Source organism: Cydia pomonella, chromosome 16 (genome assembly GCF_033807575.1).
Source record: "Cydia pomonella isolate Wapato2018A chromosome 16, ilCydPomo1, whole genome shotgun sequence".
In the NCBI taxonomy this organism is placed as follows: Eukaryota; Metazoa; Arthropoda; class Insecta; order Lepidoptera; family Tortricidae; genus Cydia; species Cydia pomonella.
The window spans coordinates 7,791,694-7,815,503 of NC_084718.1; the positions used below are offsets into that span (position 1 = coordinate 7,791,694).

Sequence of the window (23,810 nt, forward strand, 5' to 3'; positions counted from 1 at the left end):
ATTAAAATGATAATTTAAGTGCAATTAGCTTTCGTTGGTATTTTCAGTAATGCTAGACTTACACTTCATACCCTCATTCGTGACTTTAAACTAAGTCTATAGGTACTTTTTATAGCTAATTTAAAAAACTTATTACCTACTGTAGTAGACCATAATTCAGTTTTACTACCATAAATCTTTTAAATACGCAATCGCATCATGCTTTTAGACCTAAGAGAGTTAAAATAGATGCGTTCTTCAGTTTGTTTATTATTATGTGTCCGCTGAGTGTTCTGGGCCCATAATAGTCAATCAACCTTGGGAAAATTAGGGTCGCCCGTGCATTATATTTAAGTAGGTATATTTTTGCTGAAATAATTACAGTGGGCATCTAAAACTATTCTGAATTTAAAAATGTTGGGTTATTAAATCTCGGCTCAAGGGGGATAGAGAATTTAACGGAAGTAAATGTGTGACAACAAGGTACCCCTTACCGCATGTAATAAAAAAATATTTGCTGAAATTTGAACTTTAATAGAGTTGAATATCATATCCGCCATATATGGCTTCGTATGTGGTAAAAAGTTAAAATGAAATTTTAAGCGAAATCCGATTGCAGAATAAATCGTCTGCAATAGACGAAAAGGAATGATGATTATGAACACAAGCAAGTTGAAATTCAACAGGGTTTGTAAAGTCTACTTGCAAAAATTTATTAACCTAACTATAGTATTATTATATTTAACTCAATTAACAGCCGTTAAAATACAAATTTAAACAAATAATTTTATATGACATGCACTAGAGGATTAAATTACTTCAATAGCGTCATTTGATTCCATCGTCAAATGCATGTATCGCAAGTGAGAAATTGCAAACCGTTTACTTTATCACAAAAGCAATTTAACTCTGTGAAAAACTTATAAATGATTTGCGTGAGCAGATTCAAATACCTCAAGCCACACAAATCATATGTGTTATCACTTATCATAAAAGATCGATTAATTTCAGGCTTACACTCAACCAATATGATTTCTAGGCCGTTGCAGTTGTAACGGTGAAACAATGATCTGGAGGTTCGTTTTTAGGGACCCGCGGATACAATTGGAATGGTTACTGAGTAAGTAAGACGAGACCAGAGGCACACATGAACAATGAGAGAACCACTCTTCACAAGAGAAAGATGCTAAAGGTAGGATACCTAATGCAACATTTATAAGGGGTGGATTTTACGGCGGGAGTCGAATAGATGATTGCATTCTTTTAATTCTCCGATTATAGAAAAGGACGTAAAAGCTAAACGCCTGTTTACACACTGACTATTGTGTAGTGCGAGTTCATTCCTTATATTTATTTTGTTACTTGCGTTTAGGCCGGATTTACATTTGCTACTTGCGAATGTATGAACTCTTAGTTAACACTAATAAATGTGTAAACAGGGCCTTAAGCCAAATTTCAATAAATTGTTATTATGCTGTTTTATAAATCACACAGTGATATTCACACTGTTTGAGTGCCGGATAACCACAAAAAAATAACTTAAAGGAAAAACTGGCTAAAAACGACAACATACTTAAATCTAATAACATAAATCAATATGCTAATTCATTTATGCAGTTTCTGATTTATCATCAAGATTCCAAAATAAAAATGACTATATTTATGACTAAAGGCATTTTTCATTAGATCGTAACAAAAATACATTGACCTTTTGCATAAAGAAACATTACCAAAGGTTCATCCAAAAATATGATGATTTCTGAATGAACCTTAGAAAAAAAAATGAAATTTTGACTTAAGTAATACTTAATTTTGCGCTGTGTATGAGAAATTACGAGTGATATTTTGCCGCATCCCCTCTGCCATCGTGATAGTATGTGATATTTTTCCAACCCCCTTCCCCCTATAAAGTGTCGCATGATTTCTGGACCAAACCCTAGGCACCTATAAATTATTATCACATACTCGTAAAGACTAATTGCACCAATCGATCTAATACATATAATCAATGAGCATGAAGTTAGTTAAAGAAATTACAGTAATAGTCCGTATGAGAGCTGCACCATATCTATACATTTAGCGTTCAATTTTGTCAATTGGGTCTTGTGCACCCGTCCGAAATCCGTCCCTGTTGATTCCACGTTCAAACGAAAATATGCTAAAGTTACTAGAGACTTAGAGATACTGGTAGCGATCCTCGCTGCTGATTAAACCTGGTGCCATCAAATTTCCTTGGTAGTTCAACGGGGCAACGCATGGGGACGTTTTGGCCGGCTACGGTCCGCGGTGCCACATTAGCCTAGTTCAATTTAGTGGTCATTGACAAAGCATTGAAGCGTGTAGTAATTATTTTTGGGTACCTACACTTGACGAAACCTGCGTTGCTGGTCACGAACTATGGGTTGAAGACTTTTTTCTACCTATATTGTATGCTTAGTCACTTGTCACTTACTTCTCAAACCGGACGTCGGTAAGCGATCTATTGAGGGAGATCATGTCACTAGCCATCAAGTTGAACTGGTTCTCCTGGAACTTCTCCAGCATGAGCTTCTCTTGCTCTATGGGGATGTTCACCGCTTTACCTGTAACAAAATTAGTGTTTTCAACTGAAATAGATGTCATATGAAGAAAAAGTGACCAAACCCTACAGTGGCGAAAGCCGGGTTCTACTTCTAACCGGCGTCTTTAGCTTACGCGGCTAATGCCCAAGACTGCAAGGCTACCAGGTCACTGCAGTACTCATCCCAGTTTCTTGAGTATATGCAATCTTAGAAAGACTAGGCGTCTTTGACCAATTCTAGCGGCTTATATATCGTAAAATAATATGATTTGTTACTTGTAAAAAAAAAATTAAAAGTGGTGGATTAATTTGACACACATTTGTTTGAATAACGTATAACAATGTTCTGTAAATTACAACATTTCACTTATCAACTATAATAGTTTTTTAGACATTTTAGAATAACTATCATTATTATCATTATTATTATTAGGATCGGGACAGGTGGCATTCTCTCGTTTTGGAGGCCAAGACCCTCTTTGGATCACTGCGCCACAATAGTTAGTTAGTTGATTAGACATTTATCAAATGTCATTAGACCCGTGGATGAAAATGACACAAAATGCGTGTGTAGGTCGGCAGCTACTTTGTTTTTACAGTGAAACAAATAATTTCTTGTATATTTTTTTTTTACTGAATGCTATTATAAAAAGAAATACCAAAAATTTTACCTAGGACGACACAAATTATTATTTTCAGGTTTGGTATATGGTTTGGAAACTATATGTAAAAAAGAAACAACATGAATATTCTTGTAACATCAGAAGTTATCGCTACAGGTCTAAAATGGGCCCCTGACAGAGTACTTACACTTAGGCAAAGAGTAAAGTACCTAATAGGCGAGTCACACATGATTTCAGATCTCAATGTTTCTTTTGCCACACATAAAGTTCATAGACATGAGTGTGACGTCCCTAATTGTGCATAGTTTTCACTTATTTAAAAACCTTCTTTTTCACAGTTTTTACTACTTTTGCTGTTAATAATTTGAGTTGCAAAAATAGTGTTAATCATTCTCATTTGTTTTCGTTTAGTTACATTTCTGTACAGTATTTAAAAAAATTAAAGTATTTATTTCTATAAAAACACATTAAATAATTGTAGACTTAACCACTTATCTTAAATTATAAAGATTTTTTTGAGTTAAGGAGTCCTATTACAGTATAGGGCAGGGGTTCCCAATCTTTTTCAACATGCGGCGCAGTTACAAGTTTAGTATTTTGCAACGGCGCCCTTGTAAATTTAAAATCACTGTCGAAAAAGAGTGACACGACGCTATATTATTTACCGATGCGAGCGCTCAAATAGGTACCCGCGAATATTTGTGGTTTCGGATAATGATAGAACTCACGGCGCCCCTCTTTACTTTCTACGGCGCACGAGGGCGCCGCGGCGCACACTTTGGGAACCCCTGGTATAGGGATTTAAATTATTTACATTATATTTCCATTTTTAAAGTTGGTAATTGGGTCAGATTATTAAAATCGTAGCTTATAACAGTTATAACAGAGTCGGCCAATGCTGCAATGCCATGTATAGAAGGTAAGGAACTTTGTTTTTAAGTATAAATAATTTTGACAAAATAGATCTAAGTTTGTTACAAACATGATTGATATGGGGATTCCAAGTTCAACACTTCTGGTCTATTTTTAGTCCAAGGTAAGTGTGTTCCTTTACAATCTCAAGATGAGCACAATTACAGGCTGCGCGGGGCATGTGCATACATTTATGTTCGTGGGAATCGTGGGCCACGATTTTTGGCGTAAAGATAGTATCAATGGGTTGAATTAGTTGTACCCCTTGTACCTTAGTAGTCGGTAATCTAATTAAACTGGCATGCGAGTTCACGATTACTCTATCCGAGCTTTTAGGAACCTAACGCCGCCATACATGCGGTGACTGCTTACCATCAGGCGGGCCGTATGCTTGTTTGCCACCGTCGTGGTATAAAAAAAATATAATTTTACAAAGTTACGCTCTCATTTTAAGACGACATTCCGAAATAATATGAAATTTGATATAAACGTTCAAGTGAAACATACATCTCGGTACCTATGTCTTGTATTTACTAGTTTTCGTTGCCACAAATTTTTATTTATTTATTTTACATACCAAATTTCTACTACATCTATTTGTATTACATTTTTAGCAGCTTATTCGCGACGGGCTCGTGTGACTAGTGAGGTAAGTAAATGATAAGTACACGATGGTACTTTATTCCCAAACAAAGAACCCGATTACATTTCTCTTTAGTGTATAAATCAACTTTGATTTTATTACCTTGGAAATACAAATGTAATAAAAACGATTCCGTGTCCACATTTCTCACTTGGTTATGGCGTAAAACTTATCAAAACGAAACGATTATTATCTAAAGTACTTACTTATGTAAAACACTCGCATATCGAATCGAATGAATATGGATATTTACTCTATAAAATGCCCCTTATATAAACTCATGAAGCGTGATTGTTTTTGTAGCCAATTAAAAAGAAAGCATAGGTATATGAATTGCGATGAAAAGTCACCAGTTTATTAATATCCGACAATTAATTAAACTTTACTGGCAACGTAAGATGCCTTTTAAAATCGGCCGTATTGACAAACGGGCAAAGTGATAACTTTTCCTGTTAAAGTTAGGTTAGGTTTACTAGTAGATTTTCGGGTGGGCTAACTATTGATTCAATTCAATGTTGTAAAAAGTGACAATAGAATGGATTGAACTGTAAGTAAGGTAATGGAAAATCTACTTATTTATGTGCATGTATAAAGTTACAAGAAGCAAAACCTGAAATCGATTCGTTTCCAATACCAATACTACGCTATAATAGCTCTGTTAACCGTTTGATCTAATAAGCAAAACAGTAAGATGATAATCGGATCGGTTTACTATTCCACATGCTACATTTTACCGTACCGTCCGAGTTTCGATCTAACAGCACCCTGACCATCGGTGAGCCTTAAATCTTCGTAATAAGATTTACAATAGTCGTTTAACTGTGTGGACGACGGTGTCGAGGTGATTTATTCTTCTGAGCGCTACTTTTACTAGAAAAAATTACAGTCAGTAGCTGAAGTTGCTACGACAGAATGCTCGAAATAATCTGCATGAGCTTTATCGAGTCGCAATACAAACAATGTATATATCTTATACCTCTAAACTAGCAATTCTTGTATATTTATATCTTTCGGGGATCTCGGAAACAGCTCTAACGATTTCAATGCAATTTGCTATATGGGGGTTTTCGGGGGCGTTATCTTATTATCTTGTTATCTTGCTAGGCCTTATTTCTGGGAAGACGCGCATTTTTGAGTTTTTATATGTTTTACGAGCAAAGCTCGGTCTCCCAGTTTTTTTTTTTATAAATGATTTACCTTTGCTTTTTAATATATAAACCACGTTAGAAATAAATTGCTATACGTAAACACGCGAAATCGCATATTTCGTTATTTCGCGTTGACAGTACAACGCTTACTTTTATGGCACATGAATAAAAAAGCCTATGATCAGCAGATAGTGACATATGTGATATGATAGATAATTACACTATGGTAGTGAAAAAAACCGGAAATTGCGGAAATTGTTATTACCCCTTTGCGCCGCTGTTAAAACATACGTCTGTGTAATAAAGTTTAAAAGTAGTGTACAATGTACATGCTGTACAGGGTTGGGCAGATTAAGTGTCCTAGTTTTGTACTGCCATTTAACTTAAGAGCAATTCCTAGCTGAGCAACTTTTCAAATCTCGAATTTTTGAAGCTATGTTTCTGTCGCGCTGCGGTGGGCGGGAGCGGGAGCTATCTAAGTGTGAGTGCGCGCACACAGACGCGAGACTCGAACGCTCGCTCATTGCGCGCCGTTCCGTCGACATCGCCCGCGAGCCGGACGGAATTTATCCTGCGCTGCCCGACCGACGCAAGTTGTTTTTGTTGTTATCACATAATATTGTTTTTCATTTTTATATTATACTGTATCTATTAATTACTATATAAGTAAGAGAAAAAAAAGAATGATGTCCCTGCTTCGGTCGTCGTCGTACAGTCAAGTGCAAAAATATGTATCGAAAGAATCGTCTCATAAATATGGTACTACGCTCTTATTACACTGGAATAAGATGCAACGGGACATATTTTTGAGTAAGATGTGTACACCCATATTTTTACACTTGACTGTACCTATCCGTATCAGTAAGTTGGGAGTGATCATGGTGTTTTGTGAAATTTTGTAAGTAGGTATAAATATATGTTTAAACTACAATCTATTTAACTTATAGTACGATGGGGCTAAACTTGATGACAATGACAATCTGGGTAATGCCGGAAAATTTTGGGACCAATTGAGAGAACTCGTGAAAAAAATTTTTTCGAGATCTCAGCACGTGACAGATTCTTGAAGTAAGGAGCGAATCGTTAAATAATAACCGTAGATTCGGCCTGAATTTTGGTAATCTTCAATATAGAACGGTTAGGGTAACGAGTGTTTTGCCATCAAGGGAGAACATCGAATGGTGAAAAAAAGTTGCTTCTAATGGAAAGAGAATAAGGTATCACAAAGAAATAGGTCCGGTGTCTATTATCCATTGTATATAAATTACATTACAGCCACCAATAATTACAAACTTAAAAGTTGTCAACGAAAGTGTTTTTTTTCGTATTTTTGTATCCGATCTTAACCCTGATACAAAAATTGGTAAAATTGTGGCTCTCAAACTTTGATACCTATGTCATAACTCATAAGGTAATTTGATAAGTAAACAATGTGCTAAGAAACCTCTTATTGTAAGGTTTACACGAAGTAATAAAATAAGAAAAACCACTAAAATAATTGATAGGTTTCGAAGTTTTGACAATTTAAGATCTCGTGAACTGTACAGGTTTAGTAAAAGTGTAAATGTATTGTTTATTGAAAGGAATGTACTGGAATATATTAAGTACTTAAGTAGGAGGGACAAAAATCAAAATAAAAAATAATCGTGCCCAATCATTTTTAATGAAGGTCGCCAAAAAAATAAGAATCAAATTTAAAAATCAAAAATACTAAGTAGTTCTTTAAAAAGGTCAAGGTCACTGCGAGCCCATCTTGAAGTATGGAAAATAAGTAAAATTGCGATTTTATTGGTTTAATTTTGCAATTATGTATATAATATATAGTTGATATATAATCTTTTTTTTATAAAATGTAAGGATCGTATGTAAAGAGTAAAGTAAATATATAGGAAAAGAGAGCCCTCTTGAAGCATTTTAAGGAAACTAATTTCGAAGCCCTATCTCTATTTTGTATCCGAAACTAGCTATGTATGTATGCGTGCACATCTACATATGCATCCGTATGTGTAGGTACATTGCGAAAAATTGCTCATTTGCTATCTATTTTACTCGATTTTGTTATAAAATTCAACATGTATCATCATCCCTATACAATATAAATACTCTTTATTACACACCTCAATAAAAGAAAACACTACAAAAGAAAACAGAAACATAAGCACAGGTAAACAACATGCGGTCTTATCACTAAAAAGCGATCTCTTCCAGGCAACCTTTGGGTTGCGGAAATTAAAAAAATTACATTGTCAGTAAGTAAGTGTACATACACATACAACTGGATGGTACAGGATAAAAATAATGGTACGAAAGTGTGATCAAGAAAACAATAAATGTGATAATTAAGTAGGTCAGTAGGTAAATTGAAGAAAATTTAAAGTTTGACAATCACTGCTGTTTTAAATAGGTAAAGATGGGATTGTTTCTTTCCGATCTTTACCTGGATGGGTCACGATCGGATATCGGTCTACAGCAGTGCTAGGTCTGTTAACACAATTACAAAAACAAACACAGTTTCATCACAATACGCAAAATAAATTACAGGGCGAATTCAAATTCGCGAAATTTACCTTGCTCTCTGTGATTGCGCCAGGCGCGGATACAAGGGGGGGGGCATAGGGGCAATGGCCCCCCCCCTAAAACCCTGGCTCTCACATTACTAAATTGAGTAAATTTTTTTTTACCTTATTTTCTGTGCAAAAATATATGATTTTCTCAAAATGCCCCCCCCCTAAGCCAAATCTTGTATCCGCGCCTGGATTGCGCATAGCACAAACTCCCTAAGCAACGCGGGGACACTGGCAGTCGAGGCGCAATGAAATGATGTCTTACACAATGTTGCCACCATTAAAAAATAAAGCCAAATTAGGGAGAAATGAATGTCCTACGTTCTTCACCCGCATCCGGTATTTACCCAACATACCTTAATCGTTGAACCGCCGCATTTCAAAATGGCCCTTATTTTGATATCGGCTAGCCGTAATGTAATACGGCGGATTATACAATACGACTGCGATACTTATAAGCAGGGATCGGAGCCGGTTTTTTGCAAAAACATCGAAATAACCATATATTTCGGTTTATTTTATACTCAAAATGTAGGACTCAGTTGTGTTTTTAGATAACGACTTCGTATTATTAGATTGCCCGATTAGGAATGAAATAATTAACAAAGAACGAAAAAAAACCGTTTTCGTTCCCATACAAAAAATACCGGTTTCCGATCCCTGCTTATAAGTATATAAATCCCCTCGTCAATGTAATTGCATTAAATTTGCCATCTAGTGGCAAACATCAAAGTAGTTATCTTTTACTTGTGACGCACAAGTGTGCGCAATGTAAAATACAAAGTATATTTCTTAAAAAAATTACCTTGTTTATTGTGATTATACTTAGTAAAAGAACATGTGATTATTAAATTATAATACGAAAAGTGGTCAAATCGCAAAATGCTGTCGTTTTATTTAAAATAATGAAATAATTAGACCGGTTACGAAAGTACCGGGAAATCCTGGTTCTTTAAAACAGTACCGGTTCTGCAATCCCTAATAAGGATGTTATGCCCATCACTATTTCTTCTGTGTACGTATATTTAGAAACTGTCTCCGCCTCCAATTCGTGCGATAAGGACAACTGCAGCCCGGACTGAAATTCACATGCAAAAAACTCAAAAATCGAGGTTTCGCTCTCGACTGTTTCCTCCTCCAAAACGCAATCAATCTTTATGAAATTTTGGAAACTGCAAGAGGAAGAAATAATCTATGCCGCTATGTTTTGATTTTTTGGATATTTTTTGTCATATTTGTATACTGTGCCTTTTTTTACAGCCAATTCAATTGAGCCGTTTTTGCGATTTTCGAGGCGCTGTATCTTTCTTCAAAATAAAATAATCCAAAAAAGCAAAACATAGCGGCACAGATATTGATGATATTGATCTTATTTGAAAAAATCACTGCTCTAGGTTAAAAATCCAGGGAGGAATCAGTCGAGAGCGTTTGTATGGAAAAATCGCAACTAGGAATTCCTCTTAAATATAGCAGAACTTTTTTAAACTATATTATTTTTTATTAATCAAGAATTTATGCGTCTTTGTGATTTCTAGACGTCAGCTTTATATCTATTGTTTTTATATTGTTTTCAACATGGACGCGAAACGCCAGCTCGTAGTAAATTTATACAAGCAAAAATATTTAGATATTAATGTAAAGTTCATATCTTGGACCATTAAGCGATTTAAAAAACACAGGATCTTCAAGAATCAGGCCCAAACCTGGTCGAAAACCATCTGTTAGTGTCAAAAATATAATTAAAAGCGTTCGTGAGCGTATTCGGCGAAATCCAGCCCAAAGTGCAAGTAAACTCGCTAAAGATATGAAAATATCCCGACGATCAATGAGTCGTATATTATAACATGATCTTGGATTGAAGGCCTACAAAAAACAAAAAAATTATGGATTAACAGAAGCCCAGAAAAAAGCTAGAGTGAAAAAATGCAGGGACTTGCTAGCTTGGCATGAGGGCGATGAAATTATTTTTTCCGACGAAAAGATGTTTCAATTGCAAGATAGCCACAATCAACAAAATGATCGCGTTTACGGTACTTCATTGAGGGATATTCCAATAGACAAATTAGCCGTACAGCGGTTTCAAAGTGCGTCAAACTACAACTGATGTTCATTGATCGGGGAGTAAAAATTAACCAAGAATTATATTCAGAACGTGTTGCAGGCTCATATGCTAGAAAATATTCGAAATTGTTTGGGGATGATTATTATTGCTTTCAACAAAACAGTGCCCCGTCTCACAAAGCTAAACGTACCCAAGACTGGTGTCGAACAAATTTGACAGATTTTATACCGTGGCAAGAATGGCCTGCATCTTCATCAGACTTGAATCCGTTGGACTTTTATATATGGGGATACATGCTCAGAAGGATCGGGAGCACACAGGGAATGAATTTAAATTCATTCAAGCATCGGTTGGTCAAGATATGGGACGATATACCAGATGAGATGAGGCAGTGCGTGCCGCGTGCAACTCATTCTATGGTAGAATGCGTAAAGTTAGGCAGTGTCTTACCTGAGCGAATAATTCGCGAACGCGAAGGGACGCGGCGCGGCGCGGGTGAATTAAATCCTTTGATACCTATGGATGTGTCCTACGTGGGCGATCTCCGAATGCCGTTGGGCCGCCGCGCCGCGCCGCGTCGCGAGTCATCGCCCACGTAAGCCGCGCTGTCATACAGGTTAAAGGAGAGCGATTTGAGCGAATGAATTAATTTTGTAAATATAGAGTATGCTTAATATAAAAACAAGTTTAATATTCAGATTTGAAGTTATTGAGTAGGCATACTCGTTTAATATATTTACATAAATTACAGAGCCTTTGACATTTAGGTAGGCATAGAAATCCGGAAATGTTTATGAGAATTTAGAGTATTATTTCGTCAAGCTTTTACTCGCCATGATTTTACCGGGCTAACGGAAAAGAAAAGTAATGATTTTTGAATGTGTTTGTATTTATTTTTCGTTTTTCGGGTTATGTTTCTAAGTAAGTATGAGGAGTCAATGGATTTTTATTAGTTCTCGTTCTCAGTGACTATTCAGGCAGTAATCACGCAGATGTTTAAAACTTCTTTCAAGTTTTCTTGCTACCTAACTAGCCAGTTAGTGATATTTCTTGGATTGGAACTAGAAGCACGACAAGGGACTCTAATTTTACGGACATACGAGTACTTATCAGAAATTACGGAAAATTGAATCCTGTCATTTTGAAATGAAGTTTAAAATCATTTTTGTCATATAAAATCAAAGTTCGCCCGTTAAAGGGTTAAATTAAAACTTGGGTAGTTCGGTTATAGATACCCAAGTTTGAAAAATGGTGAAAGAGTGAAACAAATGTCTTCTCTTTTGGAACAGCCCAAAACTACGTCATCATCATCACCGGTTTTAGACGATATAAGTCACAACCAGAAATTATTATTACCTATCTTTTAAGGTCAAGTCAGGAGAAACAACTTTTGTTTTCTAAATATGCCCCAAAGGTATTCTTAAATGGCGCTTACATATAGAACAAAAAACATACTGTACGATTGTTTAATAACATTTACTGTTATTAGGCGGGTCCACACAGAGCAACCGAGCGAGCACATACGTGCGAGGCAATTTCCTCACGCACAAACCGGCCAGTGTAGACGTGCCTCGACCGAGGCGGCGCGTGCGTTTTCCTCGCCCGAGCGCACCGCCTCGGCCGAGGCACGTCTACACTGGCCTGTTTGTGTGTGAGGAAATTGCCTCGCGCGTATGCTCGCTCTGTGTGGCCCGGCTAATCGTCTAACCTGTTTGTCGCGCGATATTAAAAGTCTTGTTTTAGATTGTGTATGTGCTAAATATGTTGTGAAGAGTCGTTTATAACTCAAAAAACGTAGTTTCATACATTATTTAAAACGACATGAATATAAAATCGCTAACGGAGTCGTTGACGCTGGTGTTTACTTTTTCTTATGAAAATTGTACTTATAATCAAAGGAATTAGAATTCCAATGACCATCTAGGCTAATACCGTAGCCTATCGACACTTCCAACTTTAATAATGTCAGAAGCGCGTTGTCTACTATGTATTGGACTCACTATAGTTAGGTATAAATAAATGTTATAGGGACATTCTTACACAAAATGACTAAGTCCCACGGTAAGCCAAAAAGGCTTGTGTTGTGGTCAACTGTGTGGTGCTCAACTACTCAGACAACGATATATATATAATATACTAATACTTAAATACATAAAAAACATCCCTGACTCGGGAACAAATATCTGTGTTCATCACAAATAAATGCTCTTACCGAGATTCTAACTAGGCCACTACTCACTAGGCCAGACCGGTCGTCAAAGGTATCATTAATATACAACTGTTATTACGGGTAATACGGGTTACATATTATATTCTCAAGAAAAAGCTTTAATCTGGGGCCTAGTACGAAAAGTATCAGTTTTATAAAAACCAACGGGTAATGTTGATGACACAAATTTAAGTCCACGGTTTAACCAAAATTTTGCGATTAGCGTACACAATTTAGCGGCATCATGCATTATTACACGATGACACATAATGTCACCGATAGTTGGACTGAGGTTGCAATCGTTGATGCGATGTGTCATGCATTATTACGTTAAAATCGGTTGCAAAAAATAGAATGCACGACTTTTCGGAGGTCAAGCGAAAGCTATTGTGTTTAAGAACATTGGACTTTACTATGAGAATAATAAGAACCAGAATAGAGTTTCTGAGTGAAATGCACGAACTATAATCGACCTACAAGTCCTACAACAGGGGTTGGCAAACTTTTAAGGAAAAGAGCAAACTGCATTAGAAATTTATAAGAGCGACCTACGTTTGAACTGAACGTATATTTTTGTAATACCACTTGAACTGAACTCCAGCACACATTACCACGCTTTCACGTAGTGCCTAATAAACGTACACCCGTCAATTTACGATGGAAATATATAATCAAACTTCTACAATAGAGGCAACAGCACGCATTCCTTTGTACAATTCTATCGATATTGTAAACAAATGAGCTAGCAATTAGTGGTCAATGGCTGTAAATAATTACACTGATGAAGTGAATGCCATAGACAGTTAGTCATGCCTGGGACGAGAGATGCTTTCATTCTGGTGCTACATCATTTGTAAAACGTTTTGTCGCGATTTTTTGCTGATTTCCAGTATAAGATGACCGACGGACTCGGTCCAACTACCTTTGAGTAAGAGTAGTGGTTTAATAGTATTTTATACGATCGTGACATAATAGAGAGTTAGTGATTGAAAAGCTTGATTATATCACTATTGTATACAATACTTTTGCTTATGAAGTGTGGAATTAATAGGAGTGAAATCTGTTGCAAAAGTCTCCAGCTGTCAGCTATAAATAATTGTTCCAAATCTCTCCAGAGCGCCGCTAGAGTAGCTAAGGACTAAGGCGTTATTGACGGAGTGAAGTGCGCTGTCTATGATTTGATTTTTTTTCAAGTATTCTAGGTATTGTCGCGCCACCTATTTAAGGTTTTTTGATGCCACTTTTTGGTACATGGAGATACCATTCTTTTTCTGCGAGTCATCTAAAATAATATTTTTTTTTATTATAAAACCTAAATAATGAATGTAAATCGGTAAGTGTCTCAGTAGATAAAAATGTAGTACAAAAGACATAAACGCGAGAGCGGAAAAAATAAATTGTATCGGTCTGTTTCAAATAATACCCATTTATAATAATGTCCCTGTACTTGTCTAGTCTAGTACAAGTGCCAAGTTCAAATTTTACACGTATTAACCAGCAACATCAGTCAAAAGATTGTTCATCGTTGGTCAAACAAGTGTCGTTTAAACCCGTAGTATTGTTATTTGTAATTTCATAAAATGCTCGATTTGCTTAAGAAAACACTCAAATCACCATACACGTGCCTTTAAAAAATGAGGAGTTGCCTCAATTCCTCGTGGATCCCATCATCAGATCAAAACCAAATTAAAATGGGACTAACTTGGAGATAACTCCTTTCAAACAAAAAAAGAATTACTCAAATCGGACCACGGGGGACGGAGTAATCGGTGAACATACATAAAAAAAATAGCCACAACCGAATACAGAACCTCCTTCTTCTATGAAATTGAAGTCGGTTAAAAATGGGGCCCTGGCGGTGGCTGGAGTTGGTCAGATGGTGACATAAAGTGAAGCGACGCGGTGTGATTTGTGAACGAACCCTGATTCAGTCTGCTGCTGTCTGTCTGAATTGTGTGAAACAGTTTGCGCGTCCCTTTCATTGTATATTGCACTGTCATTAGGGTAATGTCATAGTTCAGAGTGAATGTTTCTATTAAAGGTTAAGTGGCAGGCACATTGGCGGGATCATAACGGATTCCAGGTGTGATATTATGAAATACACAACTACGGAAACCCTTAGTTACCTTAGAGAGTAAAGGTTTACCTTAGTAAACCGTTAGTCTCTGTTCCTATCAGGTCAAAGGTGTAGCAGAAGAGTTGAAAGCTCAAACTAATCAGAACAGTGCAACGGATCTCGAATACCTCGAAATAGATATCAATTACTAGACTCATTTTCGAGCTTAGAAAGGATGTGCGCCTCGCCGTGCACCGAGCCAGGGGGATGTGGGGGCTAGCGGGGCTTCCCTGCAATTGATGTAGTAGCATTTGAGTCACCTGCACTGCGTTCAATAAGCGATTTAAATAAGCAGTTACCTACTCCAATTTAGTTTGGATATTGTGAGTGTGGAACAATTGGCGATTCCCATTTATTGTGTTACAGTATCAATACGAGTAGTTTCATTAGGGTACATCACAATGTAAATGTGTTTTGGGAGTGTGGGGTGTACGTTTATATTAATACCACTTAGTGTCACCGCTTGCGAGACGGCAAAGCATCGCTTTCTACATATATGGTATGATAAAATAACAGTCAATCAACCAGACACCTCTACAGGGTTGGGCAAATTAAGTGTCCTAGTTTAAAATAGCCATAACATTAAAACAAAACTTCAAATCTGAATATTAAAATTGTTTTTATTTTAAGCATACTCTATATTTATAAAATTAATTCATTACCTCAAATCGCTCTCCGTTAACCTGTATAACTTTACGCATTCTACTATAGAATGAGTTGCACGCGGCACGCACTACCTCATCGGGTATATCGTCCTATATTTTGTAAATTTTGACCAATCAATGCTTGAATGAATTTGAATTAATTCCCTGTGTGCTCCCAATACTGCTGAGCACGATTCCCCATATAGAAAAGTCCAACGGATTCAAGTCTGGTGAAGATGCAGGCCATTCTTGCAGACACTAATCTTGTGTACTGTCGGAATTTTTGCTTGTATACATTTACAACGAGCTGGCGTTTCGCATCCATGTTGAAAACAATATTTAAACATTAGATATCAAGCTGACGTCTAGAAATCATAAAGACGCATAAATTCTTGATTAATAAAAAATAATATAGTTAAAAAAGTTCTGCTATATTGAAGTAAAATGGCAGTACAAATCTAGGACACTTAATCAGCCCAACCCGGTACATTTCTACGATAGGTTCGTCGAGGTACTTTCAGTAAGGTACATAAAAATGTTCTTTAGCGATAAATTAAAAACAATTTATATGTATATGTTTAGATTCTTCACTTTATTTCAAAAATTAAGTAATTGTAACAAAAACAAGGTTTAACCCTATAGTGTATACTTACTACAATGTAAAGCAAAGACGCGTATTTCGACTAAAGTCGCCGGCAAAACGGCAACACAATCTTGCCCCTAGTGATTTCACAGCTTAATTGCATTGTGAATATTGTGATTGTGACATTTTTAGGCTGTCGCGTGATTTATTATCAGAGATCGGACAAATTTGCGTCATTGCTCGCAATAATGTGGACATGACTCCAAAATTAATCAAATATGTAATTATTTAATTAATTTCTTACTTAACTTAAATTTTAATTGTTAGTCAATAAATACAAAAGTTTGTTAAAGTATAGATTTATTAAAGAAAATAATCAGTATTTTTTCCAAATTTTCTGCAGTCAGTCTAAACATCAAAAATATACTTAAGTGCTGAAAAACTCCGCTCGCACTCCACTGATGGTAATGGGGCAAACTTAAGTAGTTTTATAGGAATATTATTATTCCAGTATAATTCAGAGTTTATTTTCTGTTCTAAGTTGTGGGCGATAACCTCAAAATCGGGATAAACTAAATAAAGAACTCTGAATTATACTGGAATAATAATATTCCCTTAAAACTACTTAAGAGGAATTCCTAGTTGCGATTTTTCCATACAAACGCTCTCGACTGATTCCTCCCTGGATTTTCAAGCTAGAGCAGTGATTTTTTCAAATAAGATTAATATCATCAATATCTGTGCCGCTATGTTTTGCTTTTTTGGATTATTTTATTTTGAAGAAAGATACAGCGCCTCGAAAATCGCAAAAACGGCTCAATTGACTTGGCTGTAAAAAAAGGCACAGTATACAAATATGACAAAAAATATCCAAAAAATCAAAACATAGCGGCATAGATTATTTCTTCCTCTTGCAGTTTCCAAAATTTCATAAAGATTGATTGCGTTTTGGAGGAGGAAACAGTCGAGAGCGAAACCTCGATTTTTGAGTTTTTTGCGTGTGAATTTTAGTCCGAGCTGCAGTTGTCCTTATCGCACGAATTAGAGGCGGAGACAGTTTCTAAATATAAGTACACAGAAGGAATAGTGATGGGCATAACATGTTAATTGTTAAAATGAGAAAAAATACACCAACAACCAACAGTCGATCGCCGTAATATAACCAAAATACCACGTAGTTCTAAGAAAAGGGTGCCATGTGTTTCCACACTCTTTAATGTAACAACTATTATGTACCATGGTTTCGTAATAAAGATTAAATTTATATTCTATTCTATTCTAAAATGTACCCGTAATGGCCTGTCACTTCAAACCGTTTTTTTGTATTTTTTTACATTGCAGGTCATGTAGTGCTTATGTTTAGTTATGTTTACTATTAAAGGCCTGTAAACAAAGCTAAGTAGGATAATAGGTACAACCTGCTTATTTTGATTAAAACATCATAAATACCCATTAACAATTTGTTTGTCTTGCATTGCTCACACTTGTGCGTCACAAGTAAACCACTAGATAGCAAATTTACATTAGGGCTAGCCGATATCAAAATAAGGGCCATTTTGAAATGCGGCAGTTCAACGATTAAGGTATGTTGGGTTAATACCGGATGTGGGTGAAGAACGTAGCAAATTCATTTCTCCCTAATTTGGCTTTCTTTTTTAATGTTGGCAACATTGTGTAAGATGCCATTTCATTGCCTCGACTGCCAGTGTCCCAGCGCCACTCAGGGATATCGGGCTTGTGCTATGCGCAATCACATAGAGCAAGGTAAATTTCGTGTATCCGATCTTCGCCCCTTTTTTTATACTACGTCGGTGGCAAACAAGCATACGGCCTGCCTGATGGTAAGCAGTATCCGTAGCCTATGTACGCCTGCAACTCCAGAGAAGTTACATGCGCGTTGCCGACCCTAACCCCCCGCCCCTCGTTGAGCTCTGGCAACCTTACTCACCGGCAGGAACACAACACTATGAGTAGGGTCTAGTGTTATTTGACTGCGGTTTTCTGTAAGGTGGAGGTACTTCCCCAGTTGGGCTCTGCTCTAGATCTGGAATGACATCCGCTGTGCTGTGCCCTACCACACAAGGCGAGATGACATTCACAGTGCCCATACCTCTCTTTTTGACGTAGTTTAAGGACATAGGACCCGGGGGTACAGGCCCTGTAATTTATTTTGTGTATTGTGATGAAAATGTGTTTGTTTTTGTAATTGTGTTAATGTATAATTTCGTTTTAGATGTTTATTTATAAAACAATCCAATCAAAAACACACCTAGGATTGCTGTAGACCAATATCCAATTTTGACCCTTCCAGGTAAAGATCGGAAAGAAACAATACGATCTTTACCCATTTAAAACCAGCAGTGTAGGTCAAATTTTAAATTTTCTTCAATTTACCTACTTAATTATCACATTTATTGTTTTCTTGATCACACTTTCGTACCCTTATTATTATCCAGTACCAACGCGACGGTAAATCAAAAGGAAAAGATTTAGCTAGTCTATTTTGTATGTATGTGATTGTACACCTACTTACTGACAATGTCATTTTTTTTATTTCCGCTGCCCAAAGGTTGCCTAGAGATTGCGTTTTAGCGATTAGACCGCATGTTGTTTACCTGTGCTTATGTTTCTGTTTTCTTTTGTATTGTTTTCTTTATTCCATTTTTTATTCCATTATTTTTAAAACCTTTCTACATAACATTAGGTCTACTTGGGTGGCTTACAAGTTAGTATTTTGTTTAATATCTTGTAAACAGAAAAACTATGAAAGTTACAAGACATCAAACAAAAAACTAACATGTATACCGCCGAAGTAGACCTAATATTATGTAGTACGAAAGTACCTACACATACGGATGCATATGTAGATGTGAACGCACACATATATAGTTAGTTTCGGATACAAAATAGAGATAGCACTTTGAAATTAGTTTCCTTAAAATGCTTCAAGAGGGCTCTCTTTTCCTATATATTTTATTCTATTACTTTACTCTTTGCATACGATCCTTACATTTTATCCAAAAAAAATATTGTATATCAACTATACATATAATTGCAATATTTTACCGTCAAAATCGCAATTGTTAGTACATTGTTTACTTATCAAATTGCCTTATGACATAACTATAAAAGTTTGAGAGCCACAATTTTACCAAATGTTTGTATCAGGGTTAAGATCGGATACAATAATACGAAAGATAGAACATTCGCTGACAACTTTTAAATTTGTATTGTTGGCTGCAATTTATATACGTAGGAGAAGGCTAAACTCCGGACCTATTTCTTTGTGATACCTTATTCTCTTTCCATTTAAACCAACTTTTATTCACCATCCGATGTTATCCCTTGATGGCAAAACACACACATTATACAGCAGTTCCGTGCTACTTGGGTCGTTACCCTAAAAAAAGTATGTTTCATCTTTACACGTGTACAAAACTAAAACCTTTATATATTGAAGATTACCAAAATTCAGGCTGAATCTACGGTTATTATTTAACGATTTGCTTCGTACTTCAAGAAACTGACACGATCTAGAAAAAAAAAATTGCGAGTTCTCTCAATTGGTCCCAAAATTGTCCGGCATTACCCAACATACCTTACCCAGATTGTCATTGCGATACGTTCTTCAATAAGACGGCACAAGTTTAGCCCCATCGTACTACTACTACTATTTAGATTGTAGGTTAACCATACCACACCATATCTACTTACAAAATTTCACAACACACCATGATCACACCCAACTTATTGTCACGGATAGGTACGACGACCGAAGCAAGGACCTCATTCTTATTTGTAGTCTTTATCTGAATTAATTACTAGATACAGTATAATATAATAAATAAATAATCAATATAAATAAATATTATAGGACATTATTACTCAAATTGACAAGTACCACAGTAAGCTCAATAAGGCTTGTGTTGAGGGTACTTAGACAACGATATATATAATATATAAATATTTATAAATACTTAAATACACAGAAAACACCCATGACTCGGAAACAAATATCCATGCTCATCACACGAATATATGCCCTTACCAGGATTTGAACCCGGGACCATCAGCTTCGTAGGCAGGGTGACTACCCACTAGGCCAAACTGGTCGTTAAAATAATAATTAAAATAGTACATTACGATACAAGTGCGAAAAATAGGAAATTCGAAACGAGTGGCGATAAATTAAAACACGACCGTAGGGAGTGTTTTAAGTCGACACGAGTTGCGAATTACCTATTCGCACATGTATCGTACAACGTTTTACAGTACATATGGCCCTTTAAATGTTCGACACAGTAACGTAATATGCTCATTTTCGCACTAGTGCGGTAAAGTAGCACCATATGTACTGTAAACAATATTATGTGATAACATCAAAAACAACTTGTGTCGGGCAGCGCAGGATGAATTCCGGCCGGCTCGCCGGCAACCGGCAATGTCAACGGAACGGCGCGCAATGAGCGGGCGCTCGCGTCTCGCATCTGTGTGCGCGCACTCACACTTAGATAGCTCCCGCTCCCGCCCACCGCAGCGCGACAGAAACATAGCTTCAAAAATTCGAGATTTGAAAAGTTGCTCAGCTAGGAATTGCTCTTAAGTTTGCCCCATTAACATCAGTGGAGTGCGAGCGGAGTTTTTCAGCACTTAAGTATATTTTTGATGTAAAAAGAAATAGTCTGACTGCAGAAAATTTGGAAAAAATACTGATTATTTTCTTTAATAAATGTATACTTTAACAAACTTTTGTATTTATTGACTAGGAATTAAAATTTAAGTCAAGTAAGAAATTAATTAAATGACCACATTATTGCGAGCAGTGACGCAAATTTGTCCGATCTCTGTTTATTATTATTAGCCATTTACAAGATAGGGACATCAAAATGCCACGCTTCGTTAGGGAACGTAATAATAGAACCGGCGATGATTGAGCGTTGTTTCCTAAACATGTCGCGTTATGTTCTATCTGTAAACTACAGGCAGCATTATAAACAAACATAAGTATTGAAATCTGGGTCACCGAATCATTGAGAAATCATTGTAGACGAATATAGTACCTAGAAGAATTATCAATGCATTTGCCAAGCTTTGTGAAGATGAATCTCAATGTCATGCAGAATGTAGGTAAGGTATATGTCAAAGTTCATCACTATTGCACAATTTCATACTTTTCGAGTAACCAGTAAGCCGAACCGTATGCTTATTTAGTCGCTGGTAGCCACTTAGCCAGACTAAATGCTATCTTTTGGTTTTAAAATGCGTTTCTATACTCGATTGATGTCCACTGCTGCTTCAAATAGTCGACAGTGTCATAAAACATGGGGATCTGTCCAAACACGCCCAGGCAGTGGTAGTAGCGGTCAGTAAACCCGACCACAAAATAGCGATCGCTAACCACACAGCGTTTATATCTCGGTAGCGGCCACCGGCCACCTAAGATGTTTCGCGGTGATAACGTCATTTATATTATATGAAAACCAAATTGGTGCGGTGACCTACAAGGAAGACAAGGACACTTACCCAATTCGCCAGGCGAGTTCCCTTGCGCTAGCACAGTGGGCGCCTTCTCCCACCGCTTAAGCCTAGACTTGGGATACGGCGGCAGTAGCAACCCGTCTTCTCCAACATCTTCCACGTCATGTTCGCCGGCGATTGAGTCTTCTATCTCGTTCTCTTGTTCGGATCTGAGCGCTGCCGCTATAGCGGCTTTTTTGCCTCTGTACTCTTCTTTGTGTGTGTTGTCCTGTTGACAAAAACGAGACTGACTTCATAAAGGCCATTTCTCAAGTTGTTGATATTGGATTGGAATAGTGTTGCGTCACTTGCAAGGTGCGGCGAGACAAGAGGATAAAGGGGTTATTAGATACTGCTATCCTGCTGCTAAGACCGACAGGAAAATGATGTACCTGTGATGAAACAATAGTAACAAAACTATGTCGATGACTAAATCGGGACAGATTTCGGGCCTAATATCGGGAAGGTGGATGTAATTGGCGCTTTAGCCTGCAACCCTTCGTTTCCTGGCCTCTATAGTAATATTAGTAATGTTCTATTTCATATGACCTGAGGTACTCGTAGTTTCGTTTATCAATAACCTTTCCTGGATGATCTAAGTTTTATTCTATAGGTATACATTTCATATTATATATTTTTTTTCACATTTCACATTTCATATTATAGGTATATATTTACAAGTATATATTTCAGGTTTTTCCTGGTTTGATAACATTTTATAGTTTAGCGTAAATTCAATTACCGGTTTTTATGTATGAAAAAGCATCGCATATCTATTTTAAGGCATAAAACCGGCCAAGAGCATGTCGGGCCATGCTCAGAGTAGGGTTCCGTAGTTACTCTTCCGTCACAATAAGCTAAACTGGAGCTTAAAGTATGGTAGATTGTTAACCAAGGGATGAACTGTGGGTGTACGTCTTTTTACTATGAAGGGGAAACTTTTTGCGATAACTCAAAAACAGCTAAACAGATCATATCCGCTATATTTTTCATTTAATGTCTTTCTTAAGCTCTACTTCCAAGATTTTTTTCATATTTTTTGGACCTATGGTTCAAAAGTTAGAGGGGGGGGGACCCATTTTTTTTTTCTTGCGGAGCAATTATCTCCGAATATATTCACTTTATCAAGAAATGTTTGTTGAAGACCCCCTATTAGTTTTGAAAGACCTTTCCAACGATATCCCACACTGTAGGGTTGAAGCAAAAAAAAATGTTCACCCCCACTTTAAGTGTAGGGGAGGTACCCTAAAAAAAATTAAATTTTTAGATTTTATTGTACGACTTTGTCGGCTTTATTGATTTATATATCCATGCCAAATTTCAGCTTTCTAGCACTAACGACCACGGAGCAAAGCCTCGGACAGACAGACCAGACAAACCGTTTATTTATAGTTTGCACACCTGTGGCAGTTTATAGCCTTGTTTCCTTGACAAGCTTTTAAATTGCTATTTTTAATATGACATTTCTTGGAGTGAGTTATTACTTATTTATTACTAAGTGTGCTATAATAATTTTATTACTTTTTTACAAATAGGTACCTCTTTACAATTTATACTAACATTGTATGTACATGTGCATAGTTCTTAGATTTTATAGGATAATTTACACAAAAGTGTGCTAATAAAATGATCAAGAGGGATACAGGTTATCTTTTCAAATGAAAAACGCACATAATTGACCAATTTTTAATGAATAGCCCGCGAAGGAATACTTCCAGAGAGTTGTTTATAAGACACTTATCTTTTAATGTTTCTGAGAAAGCTAGGAAGCTAATTTATTGTTCTGACACTCTTAATGTTTTAAGAGGGACCAGACTAGCCCAGACGGTAGAAGAATTGGATCATCACTATGATTAATTAAAAAAAATAGAATTAGAGTTAAAATACCTTAATAATAGAGATGAATTAGCAAGCAAATCATTATAGCCTTTATGAATACTGTTTAAAATCAGGCAACAGCTACCCACTATGCAACATTCTAGCCTCATTAAAAACATCAAAGGATTAGTGTTCTGTAAATACTCTTTTATGGAATGCTCCTCCTCTCTTTTAAAACATTTATGATATCAATAATCATTACATATTTGAGTATAATTTAATTAGGCTGGTAATATTTTTATTAGTAATGCTATTAAAAGAACAAAAAGCAAATGCAATTAAATGTAATGACTTTTTTAAAGTAATGAGTTAATGACTTAATATTTAATTACATATGATAAATCCTCACTGTCCTGTACTTAAAATTGTTTT

The 23,810-nt window shown here is 36.3% G+C and overlaps 1 protein-coding gene across 2 annotated transcripts in view; it reads right to left on the reverse strand.

The window, feature by feature from the left end:
• The window catches only part of LOC133526169 (polypeptide N-acetylgalactosaminyltransferase 5), a 50,757-nt gene that overhangs the window by 24,990 nt on the left and 1,957 nt on the right, over positions 1-23,810 (reverse strand). For both annotated transcript variants that reach the window (XM_061862657.1, XM_061862656.1), the window contains exons 2-3: positions 21,567-21,789; positions 2,432-2,561 (exon numbers count right to left, since the gene is read on the reverse strand). In XM_061862657.1, coding sequence (XP_061718641.1) covers positions 2,432-2,561; positions 21,567-21,789 — 353 coding nt within the window. The remainder of the gene's footprint in view (positions 1-2,431; positions 2,562-21,566; positions 21,790-23,810) is intronic.